The sequence below is a fragment of the Plecotus auritus genome (assembly GCF_963455305.1).
Source record: "Plecotus auritus genome assembly, chromosome: 1".
In the NCBI taxonomy this organism is placed as follows: Eukaryota; Metazoa; Chordata; class Mammalia; order Chiroptera; family Vespertilionidae; genus Plecotus; species Plecotus auritus.
In genome coordinates, this window is record NC_137770.1 from 139,263,717 (window position 1) to 139,285,543 (window position 21,827).

The following is a 21,827-nucleotide window of genomic DNA, read 5'->3' on the forward strand; positions in this document are numbered from 1 at the left end:
AAACAAAAGGGAGGGAATAAAAGAAGAAACAACAAATGAAACAAATTATTAAACAATGTTTAGTTTCCTGAGCTTAGACTGCTTTACCTAAAGATAAGTGTTGAGTTATCTCCCTTTTTTTTTGTTTTTCCTTAACACCAAAAAAAAAAAAAAAGTATATTTAAGAATTTTTTTATTTTTTAAAATGAAAACCTAGAGTTGTCAGGCTAATTAAACTACTGGAAGAAAAAATTAATGCAAGTTTCAAATTAGAAATAGCCAATTTTCTCTCTTATGCAAACTCTGATGGGGAAAGTAGTGACTACCACATGTGTGATGAAAATGATTCTGGGCCCTAGCTAGTTTGGCTCAGTGGATAGAGTCTTGGCTTGCAGACCAAAGGGTCCCAGGTTCAATTCCAGTCAAGGGCACATGCCTGGGTTGTGGCCTCAATCCCCAGTGGGGGGCATGTGGGAGGCAGCCAATCAATGATTCTCTCTCTTCATTGATGTTTCTATCTCTCTCTCTCTCTCCCTTTCCCTTCTTCTCTGAAATAAACAAAAAATATTTTTTAAAAAAGAAAAGAAAATGATTCTGAGGTTGTGACCAGTTTTAGAGTAAGAGGGCCATGATAATCAATAATGTCTGCTCCTGTGCAGAACAAAAGAGTGACATGACAGCATAGGTGCTGGGGCCATTCCACTTCTAAAAATATATATTACTAGTGGTCTGGGGCACAAAACCATGCACATTAAAAGGGAATTAATTAGAGGAAATATTTTAATATTGCTATTTGCCCTTTCTCTATAATACAAGTGTCAGAGATGAAAGAAAATTAGTAAAATGTGTATGAAAATCTCCCTCCTGTCAGAGTCTCAGACGAGCTGCGGGACCCAGAGTCAAGTCTCAAGTCTCCACCCACCCACGCATGTCTCAAAATCGCTTGCGACCCAGACCTGTCCAGGGCAGGAGACACAGCCTCAGGTCCCCCATCAAGCCCTAACGGGAGGGGGATGAAGTCTCCTGCTGATTGCAAGTAACAAACATTTGCATATTAGTCTTTTATTATTAAGGTATGCATTACCTGTGGACACAGACAATAGGGTGGTGAAGGCCTGGGGCAGGGCAGGAACAGGGTGGAGGGGGCAATGGAGGGAACAAAAGGAGACATTGTAATATTCTCAAAAATAAAGATTTTTTTAAAAGCCCAAATGGGTGTAGCTGTATTCCAATAAAACTATTTACAAAGCAGGTGGAGCTGGATTTGGCCTGCAGGCTGTAGTTTGCAGACCCATTTTATTTTATTATTTTAAAGAATTGCCCTGACTGGTGTGGCTCAGTGGCTAGAGCGTCAGCCTGTGGACTGAAAGGTCCCGGGTTCGATTCGGGTCAAGGGCATGTACCTTGGTTGCAGGCACATCCCCAGTGGGGGGTGTGCAGGAGGCAGCTGATCGATGTTTCTCTCTCATCGATGTTTCTAACTCTCTCTCCCTCTCCCTTCCTCTCTGTAAAAAAATCAATAAAATATATTTTAAAAAATAAATAAAAAATAAAGAATAGTTTATTGATATTTAGAGAGAGAGAGAGAAAGGGAATAGAAGATGGAAGGAGAGAGAGAGAGAGAGAGAGAGAAAGAGAGAGAGAGAGAGAGAGAGGAAGATGGAGAGAAACATCAATAGGCCCACAACCGGTGCATATGCTCTGACAGGGAATCCGGCAACCTCCTGGTGCAGGGTACGATGCCTAACCAACTGAGCCACACCAGTCAGGGCTGCTGACCCCTTTTAAATAAGTTTGCATTTCTGCTAGGATATTATCTAAGAACTTTGTGGTTTTGTTTTGTTCTGTTCATTCTCAAAGTGTTTTTCCCCCCCACAAAACAGCATCTAATTTTTATTTCACCTGTGCCATATATTTTCCTAAGTCTGAATATAGTAATAATAGTTTTGTTTTTAAGTCCCCCCCCCTGCATATTGTTTCCTCAAAATTCTGTTTGTTTTTGTTATATTAGAGGTTTTTCTCAAATATTGATGACCCCTGTTTATCTGCTCATGTCTAAGAGATTGAATAGCATAGAGGTTGCCTCTGTGGTGGGGGAGGTGTTGACTGGGGCATGAGGAAACTTCCTGGGGAGATGGAGATGTGCTCTATCTTAAGTGAGGTATGGGTTGCCCAGGTGTATACAATTGTCAAGAGCCATTATACTGGCCACTTAAGACCTTTGCATTTTCCTATAATGGCTTAAACAATATAAAAAACGGTTTATGAAAGCAAGCTGCTGAGCAGCCCTATGCGAGGTCGTGAGGGGTGGGGGGGGGGTGTATGAGGGCTGGTTGACTCAGGGGTGCAATACAGAGAGTTGGGATTGGGCTGTTTCATTGGGAAATCTCTGATGCCAACCTGTTTAGGTATTCTTTTCTTGGTGAGTTGGACTCTGGAAGAGAACTAATACAAACAGGAAAAAACCCAACAATTTGGAGAAAACAGTATGCAGGGAGAAGAAAACGAAAACAAACAGGAAATGAAACAACAGTAACAAAATACTTGTTAATATAGTCAGAGATTGAAGGGAATAAAGTCTAGATTGTCCTGCCTGGAGAGTTTAGCCCTGACGTCACTGTCTGGGAGCCAGAGGGGAGGGGCCCCAGGTGATGGGACAGGAGGCGGGCTTCCGGCATTCAGGATGGAGCAAATAAGCCGCTGGTGGGTCACAGGGCTGCCCCTCCCAGTTGTCCTGCAGTGTCCTGGGTTCAGAGACCCTGATTTATCCTCTCAGGACAATGAACCTTCTGTCTTGTTTGGGGCAGGGGCGGGGCAGCTGCCCAGCTGTGCGGAGAGGAGAAGGAAATCTGAGGATTAGAGCCCTTTGTAGACCAATCCTCTTGTTTTTGGCCCCAGCTTTGCTCCCACTTCCAGGGGTACTTAGTTCATTAACACGGGTGCCTTTGGGGGTTTTGTGGGGGTAACCCCTGGTGCCCCTTCACTTTTCTCACTCCTGGTTTAGGGTTCACTTCAGGGGCAATGTCCTCGGGCTGCTAAGGCACCGACCACATTCATCCGCCTTCCAGATTTAAATGTTTGTTGCTGTTGTCCCTTTTCACTTTATTCTTTCTGATTCATACTGTGGTAGGCAGAATAATGGCCACCAAATGTTGCCTGCGGTGCCGCTCGCCTCCTCCGGAGCCGGGCGGCTCCGAGGGCGGAATCTTCCCGGAAACAGCTGGGGGAGGGCGCCTCAGGGCCAGTGGGACGGATGGGAGTGGGGGTGTGGCATGGAGGTGGTGCCTGTGCTTCTATGAAGGGTGCCAAGCGGAGCCTGCAGGCTGAGCAGAAGCAGCGCCTGTGGGCCATCAGGAGCGCTCACAGCGGCCCTGGCCACGTGGGGAGTACAGGCCGCCCTCCGCCAGCCCCGCCTCCCGCCCCTGTCCCTGCTGCCACAAGTCCCCTCCCACCCGAGCCTGCTGCGCCTCTAGGGATGAGAAGCAGCCTCAGTGCCCGCGGCCCGCAGCGCTGTCATGGTGCCTGGCCTGTCCTCTTGAGATTGAACCTGAAGGACTACTAAGAAGGTCCCCAGTTCCGCCCGCCTCCGCCACCGATTGATTGGAGTCTGAGGGCCGGAAGGAGGGACCAAAAGGTCTGCCTTCTAGCCGCTTGCCAGTCACCCCTGCCACTGATTGATCACCTCCCATTCCCTCAGCTCCCTAGCCTGGGGGTCGAGCCTCCGGTTGGTGGTTGTGGATGTGCTTCTGCACCCAGGGTTTTTATATATTAGGATAGCTCTGGCTGGTGTGCTTAGTGGTTAGAGCATCAGCCTATGCACCAGAGGGTTGCGGGTCCAATTTCCAGTCAAGGGCACGAATCTGGGTTGCAGTTTGATTCCCAGCTGCAGTCGGGGCGCATAGAGGAGGCAATCAAACATCTCTGTCACATCGTTTCTCTTTCTCTCCCCAACCTCTTCCCTTTTACTCTCTCTAAATAAAAAATCAATGGAAAAAAAATCCTCGCTCCTTGGGTGAAGATGAAAAAAATTAAAAACATATATTATATGCAATGCATTTTTAAACAATTAACTACAAAATACTTGAGGCATAGAAGGTACGGAGAATAATATAATGAACTCCTGTGTAGCCTCCATTCAGCTTCAGAAATAAAATACTTCCAATTTTTGAGACAAGTATCCTCCCTTGACTCAAATTTCCTTCTTACTGCAGTAACCACTGTCCAGAGTTGATGTCTATCATCTCTATTTATTTTGTTACTTTTACTGTATATGTGCATATCTCTAAGTAACATGATTTTGCATGTTTTTCAGCAAAATTAAGTGGTAATACATTGTATGTATTCCTTTGCTACTGTTTGTTTTGCTTAACATTACATGTGAGCTTCATCCATGCTGATGCATATAAACCTAGTTCATTCATCTTCACTGCAGTCAAGATTAATTTAAGTGGACCCAAGTTGCTACTGCCATCAGGCCTCACTGGATTTCAGAGATTAAATCCAAAATGCCCAAACATCCTATCTAATAAAAGAGTAATATGCAAATTGACCATCACTCCAAGACACAAGATGGCCGCCCCCATATGGACACAAGATGGCCAGCAGGAAAGGGCAGTGGGGGTGATCAGGCCTGCAGGGGAGGGCAGTTAGGGGTGACCGGGCTGGCAGAGGAGGGCAGTTGGGGGTGACCCTGGCCTGCAGGGGAGGGCAGTTGGGGGGGACCAGGCCTTCAGGGGAGGGCAGTTGGGGGTGACCAAGCTAGCAGGGGAGGGCAGTTGGGGGCAACCAGGCCTGCAGGGGAGGGTAGTTGGGGGTGACGAGGCCTGCAGGGGAGGGTAGTTGGGGGTGACGAGGCCTGCAGGGGAGGGCAGTTGGGGGAGACCAGGCTAGCAGGGGAGGGCAGTTGGGGGAGACCAGGCCTGTAGGGGAGGGCAGTTGGGGGTGACCGGGCCAGCAGGGGAAGGCAGTTGGGGGCAACCAGGCCAGCAGGGGAGGACAGTTGGGGGGAAGCAGGCCTGCAAGGGAGGGCAGTTAGGGGTGACTGGGCCATCAGGGGAAGGCAGTTGGGGGGTAACCAGGCCAGCAGGGGAGGGCAGTTGTGGGGAAGCAGACCTGCAGGGAAGGGCAGTTGGGGGCGACCAGGCTAGCAGGGGAGGGCAGTTGGGGGCGACCAGGCCTGCAGGGGAGGGTAGTTGGGGGTGACGAGGCCTGCAGGGGAGGGTAGTTGGGGGTGACGAGGCCTGCAGGGGAGGACAGTTGGGGGAAATTGGGCCGGCAGGGGAGCAGTTAGGCATTGATCAGGCTGGCAGGGGAGTGGTTAGAGGGTGATCAGGTTGGCAGGCAGGAGTGGTTAGGAGCAAGCAGGCAGGCAGGCAGGCGAGCAGTTGGGAGCCAGGAGTCCTGGATTGTGAGAGGGATGTCCGACTGTCCTTTTAGGCCCGATCCCACCAGGCCCAGATTGGAGAGGGTGCAGGCTGGGCTGATGGATACACCCCCACCCCGTGCACGAATTTTGTGCACCGGGCCTCTAGTGAATAATAACAGGAGAATAAGACTCTCAGATGTTCAAATAATGTACCTATATAACATAAATATTTTAAAATTTAAATACATTAAAGAATAAATTAGAAGATATGAGTAAGTAATTTTAGTGTAAGGAGCATCTGGGACAATTTCAAGCGTACAAACATCCAAATTTTGGGGGTGCCAGAAGAAGAGAGAGAGCAAGATATTGAAAACTTGCCCTATCTGGTGAAAGAAATAGACTTACAAGTCCAGGAAGCGCAGAGAACCCCAAACAAGAGGAATCCAAAGAGGACCACACCAAAATACATCATAATTAAAATGCCAAGGGCAAAAGACAAAGAGAGAATGTTAAAAGCAGCAAGAGAAAAACAGTTAGTTACCTACAAGGGGGCACCCATACGATTGTCAGGTGACTTCTCAACAGAAACTATGCAGGCCAGAAGGGAGTGGCAAGAAATATTCAAAGTGATGAATAGCAAAAACCTACAACCAACATTACTCTACCCAGCAAAGCTATCATTTAGAATTGAAGGTCAGATAAAGAGCTTCACAGATAAAAACAAGCTAAAGGAGTTCATCATCACCAAACCAGTATTATATGAAATGCTGAAGGGTATTCTTTAAGAAGAGGAAGAAGAAAGAGGTTAAGATAAAAATTATGAACAACAAAGTGACAACAAATACATATCTATTAACAAGTGAATCTAAAAATTGAGTAAATAAAAAATACGATGAACAGAATAAACTGGTGAATATAATAGAATCAGGGGCATAGAAAGGTAGTAGACTGACAATTCTCAGGGGGAAGGGGGTGTAGGGGGTGCGGGAAGAGACTGGACAAAAATCAAACACCTATGGATGAGGACAATGGGAAGGGGGAGGGCATGGGTTGGGGTGGGAACCGGGTGGAGGGGAGCTATATATAAAAAAAGAACCAAACAGAAATGAATAAAATATTTGACATCAAGAACACACTGGTGTGAAATCTCAGAGGGAAGGTGGAGGAGAGTAGGTGGGTGGGAGATAATCAACCAAAGACTTTGTATACATATATGCATAACCCATGGACACAGATAATAGGGTCCTGAAGGCCTCAGGCAGGGAGGCAGGGCAGGCTGAAGGGGGTCAATGGAGTCAACAATAAAGATTTTTTTTTAAATGGGCAAAGGACCTGAATAGACACTTCTCCAAAGAGGACATACAGGTGGCCAATAGACATGGAAAAATGCTCAAAGTCACTAATCATCAGAGAAATGCAAATTTATACCATAATGAGAGCCCAGTTGGCATGGCTCAGTGGTTAAGCAGTTAAGCGTCGACCTATGAACCAGGAGGTCATGGTTCGATGTCCAGTTAGGGCATATGTTCAAGTTACAAGCTTGATTCCCAGTGGGGTGCGTGCAGGAGGCAGCCAATCAATGATTCTCTCATCATTGATGTCTCTATCTCTCTCTCCCTCTACCTTCCTCTCTGAAATCAATAAAAACATATTAAAAAAAAACAACAACAATGAGATATCACCTCACACCTGTCAGAATGGCTATCATCAATAAATCACCTCAAAAAGTCCTGGAAAGGATGTAGAGAAAAGGGAACACTAGTTCACTGCTAGTGGGACTGCAGATTGGTGCAGCCATTATGGAAAACAGTATAAGTTTCCTGAAAAAAATTTAAAATGGAACTACTGTTTGACCCAGTGATCCCACTTCCGGGAATATATACTAAAAACCCCCAAAACACCCATCAGAAAGAATATATGCACCCCTATGTTCATAGCGGCATTATTCCACAATTTATAATAACAAACGGGAAATATGCTAATTAGACTGGACGTCATTCCAGAAGTCCTTCTGGACGAAGCCGGGGCTGGAGGGAAGCCTGGGTCCCGGGTGCCTTTCTTCATTGTAAATAAAGAAAGAACTGGACAAAGTCTATGAAACATCTGTTTGCAAACACTGGACAACTGGCAATGCAGAATTTTGATCACTGAAAGAAGGGGAAACAAAGGGAGAGAGTCCTAATATGTATGTCCCTGATTTTCTTCCTGGAGAAACTTTCTGGATCATACAGAGTATGTGGAAGGGGGTTCTAAACAGAGCATGGTGGTCTCACTGATTTAAGAAACAGATTGGGGATCAGGAGGCTGCAGTGGCTGGACTTTGTGGGCCAGTGTATCATAGAGAAGGGCATTGCCCAGAAAAAGAGCCCCAAACATCTGCATGGGGTCTCATTGAGTCTCTAGCTGAATACTGTGCCCTGCATACTTAGAATGAGATTTCAAGTGGTTGGTCAAAGAACAATTACTGGGAACAGAACAAACTACTAGGAAGCTATAGGCTAAACAAGTCCCAGCACTAACAAAGAATTGATAGGTGGTAGAGTTCTGATCCCACACAGTAATGAGACCTTTTTGAACATCTGGTAGAGTTAATAGAGACCCCAGAAGGACCATGCCTTGATATTAAGGCTAAATAGCCCTAGATTAAAGGCCACCATAAGTCCATACCAACAGAGCTTAAATTCAAGTCTTGAAAGCTGATCTGCAGGCAATTTAACTGTCTTCCAAGTAAATCTGCTCTTTAAAAGAAGAACAAAAAATTTAGACACTTAGCAATTACTGGGAAGAAGCAGGAAAGTGGGAATCAAAATCAGGAAATATAAGTAGATTTTAAAAAAACAACACAATAATGATAGAAAGAAGATAAGCAACATATTATAAATATGTTGAGGAACTTAAAGGAAAGCATGAACATAATAAGGAAATAAATAGAAGATACAGAAAAGAGCAAATGTGCCCTAGCTGGTTTGGCTCAGTGGATAGAGCATTGGCCCATAGACTGAAGGGTCCTGGGTTCAATTCCAGTCAAAGGCACATGCCTGGGTTGCTGGCTTGATCTCCAGCGGGAGGCATTCAGAAGGCAGCCAATCAATGATTCTCTCTCATCATTGATGCTTCTATCTCTTTCCCTCTCCCTTTCTCTCTGAAATAAATAAAAATATATATAAAAAATTTTTTTAAAGAAAAGAGCAAAGTGGAACTTCTAGAAATAAAAGATCCTATATAATAAAAGGCTAATATGCGAATCGACCGAACGGCGGAACAACCGGTTGCTATGATGCGCACTGACCACCAGGGGGCAGATACTCAATGCAGGAGCTGCTCCCTGGTGGTCAGAGCCTCCCACAGGGGAAGTGCCACTCAGCCAGAAGCCCTGAGCCTCTCCCACCTCCATGGCAGCGCTAAGGATGTCCAACTGATGGCCCTGGGGAGCGGGCCTAAGCCATCAATCGGACATCCCCTGAGGGCTCCCAGACTGCAAGAGGGCACAGGCTGGGCTGAGGGACACACCCCCCGAGTGCACAAATTTTTTGCACTGGGCCTCTAGTAGCTAATACTTGAAAACAGCCCAAGTGTCCATCAGTAGATGAGTGGATAAAAAAACTGTGGGACATTTACACAATGAAATACTATGCAGGTGTAAAAAAGAGGGATCTCTTGCCCCTTAGAACAGCATGGATGGACCTGGAAACTATTATGCTAAGTGAAATAAGCCAATCTGAGAAAGACAAATATCACATGATTTCACTTATTTGTGGAATCTAATGAATAAAACTAATTCAACAACAAAATAAGACTCAAAGCATGTAGGCATGGAACAGACTGACATACCTCCATGTGAGGGTCGGGGGATAAAGAGAGATAAACCAAAGAACTTACATACTTATATGCATAGCCCATGGACACAAACAATAGGGTGATGAAGACCTGGGTGGTAGGCAGGGGCTGGGCAGAGGGAGATTAAAGGGGTGGAGGGGTTGAGGAATGGGAGATATCTGTAATACTGTCAACAATAAAAAATAAAATAAAAAATTTAAATGTGACATAGTTGAAATTAATAAAAATAAATGCAGAAAAGTCAACCACCTTACCTCTGAAAAATCATTCCTTTCTGCTTTTTGCACTGCAGACTCTGCCATCCAGTTCTTCAGCACATATCTAGGATTAACAGCTTAAACAAGAGGGGAAAGCACTTATTGGAACCATAAATTATTAGGTCAACACAGATCGTATGAAATTAGATAATATTCAATAACTTTACTGGAAGTCTCTAATGAGAAAAATTACCAGCATTAGTCAATTTTGACTGTTTATAAACAACTAGAGGCCCAGTGCACAAAATTCTTGCATGGGTATGGTCCCTAGGCCTGGCCTGCAATCAGGGCCATCTTCCCCCGGTGCTGGCAGTTGGCCCTGTCCCCTATTCCCCGTTCACCATCGGGCAATTGGAGCCTGCTGGCCGAGGGGAAAAACCAAGAGGTTGGCCATTCCCGCCTGCTTGCCGGCCCCATCCCCCACCACAGGACGCCCTCCGTGTGTGGGGTGATTGGTGGGGCAGGAGCCTTGGCCTGGCACTGCCCACGTCCGACGCCACCCACCCCGGGTTCCCTGTTTTCCATCGGGCAATCAGAACCTGCCGGCCCAGGGGAGGGACCAAGAGGTTGGCCGTTCCTACCCACTCGCTGGCCCCGCCCCCCACCGCTGGTTGCCCTCTGTGTGTAGGGTGACCTGCGGGGTAGGGGCCTTGGCCTGGTGCTGCCCACATCCGCCACCACCCAACCCTGGCTCCCTATTCCCCATCGAGCTATCAGAGCCTGCTGGCTGGGGGAAGGGACTGAGAGGTTGGCCAGCAGGCCCTGATCGGGCAATCAGGATCGGGGCCTGTGGGCTGGGGCAGCTCCTACGCTGAGCGTCTTCCCCCTCAGTGCATGTCATAGTGACTGGTTATTCTGCCATTCGGTCGATTTGCATATTACCCTTTTATTATATAGGATGTGCAGCATTTTTTACCTGATGGTACAGAAAAGACTTTCTGAGCATTATGAGCAACATTTTTTCTTTCCAGTGTTTCAGCATTAAGTTGCCTATTTCACTATGTTCAGTTCGCTAAGCATTTCATAAAGCATGGAGAAAGTAGTGAGTTCATCTGAATTAAGCCCTTTATTCTAAGTGGGGAGGGGAAAAGTTTCTGCTTTTAACATCTTCAATCACAGAATTAAGGTCTGACTCTGGAGGACTGCTTAGTGCTGATGCTGCGAAGAGCATACAGAAAAGGTTACCTGCAGGTAAAATTCTTTATACATTGGTATTTTTTATAGTAACCATGCATTTAAAAATATTAAAATGCATTGTAACAATGGCATATGTAGAAAAATTCCAGAAACTATGTCTTTATTTGAGATGAGACTTTTCCAAAATAATTTATCAACTGGGTGATATAAGGGAAGTTCTAGAGGCCTGCAGAAATTACTGTTTTGTGGTTCTCATCAGCAGTTTTCTGAGTGACTTGAATGGAAAGAACAAACTGCATTTCAACTTGTTTTTATTTATTTTTATTTTTAAATATATTTTTATTGATTTCAGAAAGGAAGGGAGAGGGAAAGAGAGAAACATCAATGATGAGAAAGAATCATCGATTGGCTGCCTTCTGCATGCCCCCACGAGGGATTGTGCCTGCTACCCAGGCATGTGCCCCGACTAGGAATCCAAACATGACCTCCTGGTTCATAGGTTGATGCTCAACCACTGAGCCACTCTGGCTGGGCTCAACTTATTTTTAAAGGTCTCATAAGATATGAGAGATAATAAAAAAAAAAATAAGTGTCCTGTGACTCAGCAATTCGAATTCTCTAAAGATACAGTCTATTGGGACAACTTTAAATATTAAAAATATTATTCATATTATTAAGGAAAACTAGAAACCACTTAAAATCTTAATAAGAGGGGAACAGTTAAGTGAAACATTATATATCCTTTCAAAGAAGTATTATTATGGAACAATTAAAAATGTTACATTATAAAGAATGAAGCAGCAAGAAAAGCTGCTTATTTTATTTTTAGTGAAAAAAAAGATATTAAATTATAACCCTGTATGATTATTACTACATTTCCTCCTAATCAATACACACAGAAAAGAGAGACTAGAAGAAAATACATCAAAAAGTAAATGGTGCCTGGCCAGTATGGCTCAGTGGTTGAGTGTTAACCCATGAACCAGGAAATCATGGTTCGATTCCTGGTCAAAGCACATGCCAGGATTGGTTGCAGGCTTGATCCCCAGTGCGGGACATGCTGGAAGCAGGCGATCCATGCTTCTTTCTCATTATTGATGTTTCTATCTCTGTCTCCCTCTCCCTTCTCTCTGAAATCAATAAAAACATATATGTATTTTTAAATATATTTTTATTGATTTCAGAGACGAAGTGAAAGGGAGAGAGAGATAGAAACATCAATGATGAGAGAGAATCATTGGTCAGCTGCCTCCTGCATGCCCCCTGGGGATAGAGCCTGCAACCAGGCATGTGCCCTTGACCAGAATCAAACTCGGGACCCTTCAGTCTGCAGGCAGGCGCTCTATCCACTGAGACAAACTAGCTAGAGCTATATATATATTTTAAAGTAAATAGTAATTATCTTTGGGAATACAGGGATCTTTCTTATTCTTTTTTCTGCATTTTTCAAATGTTAAAGAGTTCATAGACAACTACTGTAAAGTAAAAACCCCTGTACACAAAATATATATAGGCCATCTTTAAACAAAATTAAAACTACATGCAATAAAAATTGTGGAAGCACTCAGAATAGGCTGAACACACACACACGCACACACACACACACACACACACACACACACACACACAAAAGCTGAACACTTCAAATTATTAAGTTCAACTAATCTCTAAAGGGCTGGCAATGAAGCTGGAAAATGGTAGTTTGATTTATCATTTATTTAATAAAATAAAAAATATATAAATTAAAATAAATCTGACTCAATTATTAAGTAGTTATTAAAATAATTTAAGAAAAATTATTTGAAGTTAGCATATTCAACTTTTTCTCCTTTCTCTTTTTGATGCCCAAGAGAAGGGATAAAGTAGAAAATTTCTCTTTTATTCTAGTCTACCAAAGGTCAAGTCTCCAATATGAACTTGAGGCCACTATTTACCAGGTGTACCGGTTAATAATGCAGATTTTGTAATCCAAGATAACACGATAATTTCAAGAGAAACATCAAAAGTGCTTTATTTGCCCTAACCGGTTTGGCTCAGTGGATAGAGCGTCGGCCTGTAGACTAAAGGGTCCCAGGTTCGATTCCGGTCAAGGGCATGTACCTTGGTTGCGGGCATATCCCCAGTGGGGGATGTGCAGGAGGCAGCTGATCGATGTTTCTAACTCTCTATCCCTCTCCCTTCCTCTCTGTAAAAAAATCAATAAAATATATATATTTTTATAAGTGCTTTATTCAAAGTAATGTTCATCGCTAGCTACACATTTCCCCCATCTTTCAGGTAATTTGTGGATACTGTCCCAATAGAACTTTTCTTGTTTTGAGGGAAACCATTCAGAGACCCAATTTTCCACTTCTTCGTACGTTTTGAAGTGCTACTCAGAAAGTGCGTGTACCATCAATCAGAACAAATGGTAATCTGAAGGAGCAAGGTCTGGTGAATATAGCGGGTGGGTTAATACTTCCCAGGCAAGATCTTTTAATGTATCTTTAACTGGTTTTGAAGTGTGCGATGGTGCGTCATCATGAAGCAAAATTACTTTGCCATGTCTTCTGGCACATTCTGGTTGTTTCACATTCAAAGCGTGGTTCAAATTGCTTATTTGTTGTCAGTAGCGATCAGTATTAATGGTTTCACCTGGTTTTAGAAGCTCATAATACACCACACCTTCCTGATCCCACCAAATGCAGAGCATTGTCTTCTTTCCAAAGCAATTTGGCCTTGCAGTCGATGTTAATGGTTGACCTGGATCAACCCATGATTTTGTGTGTTTGGGATTCTCAAAATAAATCCACTTTTCATCGCCAGTCACAATTCGATGCAAAAAAGACTTTCTTTCGTGCCATTGAAGCAACATTTTACTGATGACTTTTTGGTTTTCCATTTGTCTTTCGTTCAGTTGATGTGGCACCCATTTTCCTTCCTCTATAATCTTTCCCATTGCTTGTACACGATCAGAAATTGTTTGCTGAGCAATGTTTAATCTTTCTGCAAGTTGTTTTTGAGTTTGACACGCATCTTCATCCAATAATGCTTGTAATTGTTGGTCTTCAAACCTTTTCAGTTGACCTGAACATTCTTTGTCTTTCACACCGAAATCATCATTTTTAAAGCATTTATACCAGCATTCACAAGTATCTTGAGATGGAGCATGTTCAGCATAAGCTTCCTGAAGTATTCAGCAGCATGTTTTTTCAAAATAAAGTAATAAATTAAAACTTCCCGCAAATGCTCTTTTTTTGGCACGTAATTCGACATTTTTAAGCATAAAAATATCTATGATGTTAACACCTTCAGAAAATTTGACATATGAAGTTTTGAAGCTTGTTGTCAATACAACAAAATAGCATATATATCAAATCATATATATATCAACATATGTATAACTCCATCTATTGAAAAAAAATCCGCATTATTAACCAGTACACCTAATAAATTTACACTGAAAAGAAAAATAAGACATTTGGGGGGCTAGCATTTTGAATCTGTGCCAGTAACCTGCATTCTGACGCACACTCTTGCTTGCCAATAAACTCCATTCTTATCTGTGATGCCTGCCCTGTCTTGCAGAACCTGTTCCCTGGAATACTCCTATTTTACAGAGGCCATAAACCATGAACCACATACAACTCCCTGAGGGTGTTGGCAGCACTGGTGCCAGACAGGACTCTGAGTGTAATCTCACTTCCCCCATCCCAATTCACGGAGGGCTGCAAAGCCCACGAGAAGTCCGGAAGCCTGATCCATATTTGGGGGACAAAGGAACTAAGGGTATAAAGGGAAAGCTTCATCCATATTCATCGCTCAGGATTTGGAGACTGACTCCCTGAGTCATGGCACTCAGCAGGGGTCCTCAAACTACGGCCCACGGGCCACATGCGGCCCGCCGAGGACATTTATCCGGCCCACCGGGTGCCGCTGCCTGTCCTGCTTAGCAGCTGACTCGTCCTGGCCCGCAGTGCGCATAGGAATTTGTTCATAGTTTTTTTTTAAAACTATAGTCCAGCCCTCCAACGGTCTGAGGGACAGTGAACTGGCCCCCTGTTTAAAAAGTTTGAGGACCCCTGCCTAGTGCATTAAAGGATCCTATTCTGACTCCTGAGTGCCCGATTGATTATCCTCCCACGCCTCCTGGCAGCTTATCTATAACAACACTATCACCTTAACTCAGCAATTTTCAACCTTTTCTATCTCATAGTGCACACAAACTAATTACTAAAATTCTGCAACACACCAAAAAAATGTTATATTTTTGCAGGTCTGACAAAAAAAATAGGTATAATTTTTATTCATTCATACCAGATGGCTATTGTTGTGTTGGCTGTTGTTATTTTTTAATTTAACAATCTAAGGAAAAAGAGGTCAGTGCCCCTTACTAAATAGTCAGGTACTGACTGCATGTTTTATCCTCCCCTCCCCCATCACATGGGCTTTATCTGGGGACTGTTGCGGGAAGAGAGAGGAGCTGGGACTGGTAGATATGGGGGAAGGGATTTCTCAACTTGCTTTTTACTTTAGTGCAGGTTGTGTGGAGGTTGGGATGAGTGAGAATGCTGGAGAGATGAAAGAAGAGGAAAAGGGAAGGTCATGGAATGGACATTTTCTTAGGGAACAAAGCCAGGACCATGGGTGGGGAGGGAAGGCACTCTTCACATACTGAGACTCAACCAAGGTCACTGCTCGATGCCACCTTCCCCAAGCCCACTGCCCCATCCCGACTCCTGACCCAAATGCCTGCCCTGCTAGCTTCCTCAACTTCCTATGGAGAGGAGGAGGATGAAGATGTGGGGAATGGTGAACCTCTGTCTCTGGGTTCCTTGCCTAGGAGAATTGCTCACTCAGCCTGCCATGAAGTCCCAGCCAGAGTCAGGAGGTCAGGAAGCCAAGTTGCAGGCAAGGAAACAATTGTGCCCTTCACCACTCCACCTGACCCTCTGCCCCTCCCCAGCTCCTCACATGAGTCTGCAACTCATGGCTCAATCCTTGTATATCTCACCTTCATCCTTGTGTTGCTTTGCCAGGTCCCCCAGTCTGGCATCCTGCCAGCTGAGCGGATCGCTGCAGTACTTGGAGTGAGTCAGTATGGCGTAGCTACCTATGGGAGGCCACTGTGATCATGTGGAAGATAGCCCTGATGCTGCGCTCAGGGGACCAAGAGAAACACTCCACGCGGGACACGGCCCCTACCTGCTTGGCCAGCTCAGTACTCTGCTCATGTGTAATGGAAAAGCCACTGCTTGGACAGCTCCCTCAGTGTGTGGGCCAGGTTGGTCCACATGTCCATTTTACAGCCAACCAGCACAACCTTGCCATCAGGGCAAAACTCCTGAGTCTCCCCTGGCCACTTCTTGAAGAGACTGCCAGTGTTTCTGGTCATTAAGCAGATGAGTACAACGTCTGAATCAGGATAGGCCAGGGGCCAGATGTTATCACAGTAAGAGGAACCTGAAGTGCCCCACATGTTGAGCTCAATGCGGCACTTGTCTACTTAAAACTCACAGTGTAGTTTTCAAACATGGTGGGGACATAACTCCAGGTGTAGGCATCCTTAGAGAACACTCTGACGCACTCTGAATCCTTCACCACAATCTTGCAGCAGCCGCTCTTCCCCTCCATGGTCCTGGCTACATGCCACACAATCCCCTCACTGCCTCAGCACTCCCACCCACATGCAGTCCCCTCTAGGCCAACACCAGCATCTCATAGGACACACCAAGCCCCCACAAAGGCTGGCCAGGAGTACCCCCTCTGCCTTGCCCCCAGGCCCAGCCCCTTAAAAATTCTTGTGTAGTGGCAAACAGGTTGAAAATCGCTGCCTTAACTGATAGCCCTTTCACCTTGATTCCCAAATGATCTGGTTTAATTTCCACTGAGGGTCCTCAGAACACAAAGGAAATGTGTCTGACTTGCAATGAGTCAGCATTCTCTTTGTGTATTTTCCAAAAGCAGTAAGTTTGTGTTGAGCCAGCCCGTTTGGGCCAATTCATCCCCTCATGATCAGTGGCATGCCATTTGCAAAATGGTAGGTAGAAGGTCAAAGGAGTAGGCCTAAGGTTGTATTCTAAAATGAGGTTCAAACCCAGGATTTCAACTTAACTTTGCCTGGAGCTCTAAATAGCTGTGTTCTAATCAGCTGACCAATGAAGACAAAGATTCTTCTGAGCATGCGCCACAAATTCACAACTAGGCCCTGGCTGGTGTTGCTCAGTGGTTAGAGTGTTGACCCACACACCAAAGGATCAAGGGTTTGGTTCCCAATCAGGGCATGTACCTGGTTTGCAGGTTCTATTCCTGGCCCTCTATCAGGGCATGCAGGAGGCAACCAACTCATTAATCTCTCTTACATTAATATATCTCTTCCTTCACTTCCAGTCTCTCTAAAAAATCAATGGAAAAAATATCCTCAGGTGAGGATTAACAAAAACAAAACAAATCAAAATTCATTACTAGGCAATATTACACTAATTGTAATAATTCTAATTTTAGAATTATTACAATAATTCTAATTTTAGAATTACAACCAACCTTGTTTTATTGCAGATGGAGATATTTTAGGGCTTTTAAAAAATATCTCCCTAGCATAATGCTGGAACTACCTAGAGCAAGCATGTCAAACTCACGGCCTGCCAGCCACGAGTTTGGCATGCTTGACCTGAAGTAACCTAACCTATTAGTGTCATCCTTATTTCATTGACATGACTCAGTTGACACTAGTAGTTCTCTATACAAGCCCTAAGTAAAGCAAGAATATTAGGATACTCTTTTTCTTTCCTGTAGCCTTCCATAATTTATGAGAAGCACCTGGTAATTAAACCTCAAGGTTGTTAGCTTCTCTGATTCAAATAGCCCCTCTATTCAAACTGCAAGACAACATGTTACTTTCAAGGCTACATTTTTATATACACTTCCTCCCTGCTGTTTTTATAACTCAGGGATAATTAGTAGAAAGTTCCTCCCTGCCCCCCCACCCCTTCAAACAAGCCTCTTTTGAACTTTTCATAACTTTTGCTCTAAGAATGTTTTGCAGGCTTTGGAAAAATACTGATAAGACACGTCCCTAGGACATCTGCCCTGGACTGTTTCCTAAAAAACAAACAAATTACAACTACCCTGATGTCTGCTCAATTTCAGCCCCCAAATCCCTCTCCCTTCCTTACTGTTTAACAACAGCCAGGACTTAAAAGGTGAGCTGCCCTTTGTTTTCTTGTTCCTGGATTAATTAGCAATGCACAGCCCTTTCCCTTAAGGTTAAGTAAAATAAACTTCCTCTCTGCATCTATCTCCTCTCTCAAATGTGAATTCTTTCACAGCCCACATCACCAGCCAAACCCTAACAAAGAGTATGCAAGGATTTAGGTTCTTCTGTCTTAACTTCTTTAATCTTGTTGGAATTCACTTTGCAAAAAGAACTTCTATTTTTTTCTTTCTCCAAGCCAAGAATCACAAAGCAAACTGAAATCAATATATAAAGGTGATTTCTTTTTAGAACTATCATTTGAACGTGTATTATGGCCCAGGCACTGTAACAGGATACTTTACATGCATTATTGTTCATCATTACAACATTCTTGCAAAATATCCCAATTTTACAAAGCTGAGGGCCTTAAAACTTGAGAGAATTAAATATCTTTCAGATTATACATCTAAAAAGTGGCAAAATGAAAAAATGCAGGGACCAAGATGGCAGCATGGGTAAATGCTGGTACTTGCCGCCTACCATAACCACATCAAAATTACAACTAAGATACAGAACAATGACCATTCACAACCACCTGAAAGCTGGCTGAAGGGAAGTCCTACAACTAGAGAAGTAAAGAAGAAAGCACAGTCATCCCACTTCTAGGAATATATCCTAAGAAACCTGAAACACTCATCAGAAAGGATATATGCACCCCTATGTTCATAGCAGCACCATTTACAATAGCTAAGACTTGGAAACAGCCTAAGTGCCCATCAGCAGATGAGTGGATAAAACAACTATGGTACATTTACACAATGAAATACTGTGGCAATAAAAAAGAAAGAACTCTTACCATTTACCACAGCATGGATGGACCTGGAGAGTATTATGCTTAGTGAAATAAGCCAGTCAGAGAAAGATAAATATCACATGATCTCACTCATATGTGGAATCTAATGAACCAAATAAACTGATGATCAAAAATAAATCCAGAGTCAGACTGTTGAACCTCAGAGGGAAGGCAGGAGAGGGTGGGTGGGAAGAAATAAATGAATTTGTATGCATATATGCATAACCTGTGGACATGGACAATAAGGTGGTGAGGGCCTGGAGGGGGGGGGCAGGGAGGACGGGATTGAGCTGGAAGAGGTTAATGGGGGAAAGGGAGGACCTATGCAATACTTTCAACAATAAAGATTAAATAGGAAGAAGGAGAAGGAGAAGGAGAAGGAGGAGGAGGAGAAGGGGAAGAAGGAGGAAGAGGAGGAACAGGAGGAGGAGGAGGAGGAGGAGGAGGAGGAGGAGGAGGAGGAGGAGGAGGAGGAGGAGGAGGAGGAGGAGGAGGAGGAGGAGGAGGAGAAAGTACACGAGACTAGTAGGAGGGGCAGACAGTAGAGGGGTAAGGCCTGTGCTGGGAGGTGAAAGTGGGTGAGGAGAGGTCAAAGGAGGAAAAAGGAGACATATGTAATACTTTCAACAATAAAGAATTTAAATTTTTAAAAAAGAAAAGGAAGAAAGCACACAGAGACTGGTAAGGGGGAAGCACAGAATGGGCTGGTCCAACACCCAGGTGTGTGGCATTTTTTTTCAATAGGGAGGGATATTTCTGCTGTGTAGGGCTCCCATGAGGAGCAAGGGGTCCTAGCCCTAGTCCCACACCAGATCCCAAGCTCAGGGTTCTAGAGCTGGGAAAAGAAGTCCCTGTAACTTCAGGCTGTAAAAAACAGCAGGGATTGTGGCTGAGTGACCTAGGCGGTTCCTTTTAAAGGGCCAGTGCACAAACTTTCATGGACTTACTCCCTCTGAGCTCCAGCACTCCCTCTGGAGCAACAGCTAATGGAGATCCAGGGACATACAGGGAGCAACTGGACTGTCTGGCATTGGAGCAGGAATTTAGGGGCAGCTTTCTCCCAGACAGGGATGTTCGCAGGGGCCATTATTCCTATGCTGAGACCTTCCCTGTTGCAGAGCTGACTGGGAGCCATATCTGAGTTTCCATCAGCCTGGCTCACACTGTTTGCTCCACCCTGGTGATCCCCTGAGATCCCACCCCATACAATTTGCAGCCCCATCCAAGCTGTTTGCAGCATCTTTTCCATATGAATGGCCTGAGCTGGTTCAGGCTTCAGACTTTCCTAAAATCTCTCAAACAAGCAGCAGCTGGTGTCAGCGAGACCCATACTTATCAATAAGGGGCACAAGACAGCTTGGCCTTGCCTGGGCACTTCTAAGCCCAACACAAGTAGCAGCCATCTGCAGATTGCTCTGTATCTTCTGCTGGATGGCCCCAGGCAGTGGCTGACTTTGCACCTCCCAGGAGACAGAGCCAGTGCATCTGATAGACAGCTTCAGACCATACCAGATTACAACTCTACACATCCACAAGCAATACACTCAAGGGGCAGACTCATTAAGCACCAAAGCCCCACTGAAGCAAGTCCTGCTTTACAGGGGTGTCTCCTGCACAGCAGCTCTTCCACTGTAGTAGCAGCTGGTCTTCACAGCTGAATGGCCTGGAGGTCAATTCCTCCTTGTGATATCAACAGCAATCAAGGCTCAACTACAACAAGACTGTGCACACAGCCCACACAAGGGCACACCTAGAGTGCCCAGTTCAGGTGACTGGGGAGGCTGAGCCACTGGGCCCTACAGGACACCTACTACACAAGGCCACTCTACCACCTCCAGGAGACATAGCAGATCTACCTAATACATAGAAACACAGGGAAGCAACCAAAATGTGGAGACAAAGAATCATGTCACAAATGAAAGAACATGAGAAATCTCCAGAAAAAGAACTAAATGAAAAGGAATCAAGCAAACTACTAGATACAGAGTTCAAAACAATGGTTAAAAGGTTGCTCAAGGATCTTAATGAGAGCTTCAATGGACTTAGTGAGATTTACAAGGATCTTAGTGAGAATTTCAAAGACATGAAAAAGGATCAGCCCTAACCGGTTTCGCTCAGTGGACAGAGTGTCAGCCTGCGGACTCAAGGGTCCCAGGTTCGATTCCGGTCAAGGGCATGTACCTTGGTTGCAGGCACATCCCCAGTGGGGGGTGTGCAGGAGGCAGCTGATTGATGTTTCTTTCTCATTGATGTTTTTAACTCTCCATCTCCCTTTCTCTCTGTAAAAAATGAATAAAATATATTTAATTTTTTTTTTTTTAAAAGAAAAAGGATCAGTCAGAAATTAAGCATACACTAACTGAAATAAAGAATAATTTACAGCCGAAACCGGTTTGGCTCAGTGGATAGAGCGTCCGCCTGCGGACTGAAGGGTCCCAGGTTCGATTCCGGTCAAGGGCATGTGCCTTGGTTGTGGGCACATCCCCAGTGGGAGGTGTGCAGGAGGCAGCTGATCGATGTTTCTCTCTCATCGATGTTTCTAACTCTCTATCCCTCTCCCTTCCTCTCTGTAAGAAATCAGTAAAATATATTAAAAAAAAAAAGAATAATTTACAGGGATTCCATAGTAGAGTAGAGGGTTCCAAGAATCAAATATGAAAAAGCAAAATACACCCAATCAGAAGAGCAAAAAGAAAAAAGAATAAAAAAATACAAAGATAGTGTAAGGAGCCTCTGGGACAACTTTAAGCAAACCAATATTTGCATTATGGGGTGCCAAGAGGAGAAGAGAGAGAGCAAGATATTGAAAATCTATTTGAATAAATAATGACAGAAAACTTCCCCTATGTGATGAAAGAAATAGACTTACAAGTCTAGGAAACACAGAGAGTCCCAAACAAGAGGAACCCAAGGAGGCCCACACCAAGACACATCATAATTAAAATGCTAAAGCTAAAGACAAAGAGAGAATCTTAAACTCAGCAAGAGAAAAGCAGCAAAGAAGAAAAAGATAAAAAATATGAACAATATAATGGCAATGAATACGTATCTATCAACAATTGAATCTAAAAATCAAATAAACAAACAAGGAATCTAAGGAACAAAATAAACGAATGAATAAAACAGAACCAGAGGCATGGAAACATGGAACAGACTGAAGAATTTCAGAGGGAAGGGGGGGAGGGGGTTGGAAGGAGATTAACCAAAGAACTTATATGCATATAT

The 21,827-nt window shown here is 44.2% G+C and overlaps 1 protein-coding gene and 1 pseudogene across 7 annotated transcripts in view; both read right to left on the reverse strand.

Annotated features, from left to right (window-relative positions):
* LOC308235059 (protein adenylyltransferase SelO-like) overlaps positions 1-21,827 on the reverse strand; it is a 66,489-nt gene that overhangs the window by 3,041 nt on the left and 41,621 nt on the right. For 4 of the 6 annotated variants that reach the window (XM_080643689.1, XM_080643692.1, XM_080643690.1 and 1 more), the window contains one exon: positions 9,436-9,515. The exons of 1 other annotated variant lie outside the window; for it this stretch is intronic. In XM_080643689.1, coding sequence (XP_080499815.1) covers positions 9,436-9,515 — 80 coding nt within the window. Of the gene's footprint in view, positions 1-9,435; positions 9,516-21,827 lie in introns of those variants that run through there. One more of the 6 variants, XM_080643693.1, reaches the window with a different exon arrangement.
* Positions 15,571-16,188, reverse strand: LOC308255269 (rho-related GTP-binding protein RhoN-like; annotated as a pseudogene). Its single transcript has one exon. The product of its transcript is annotated as a rho-related GTP-binding protein RhoN-like (transcript).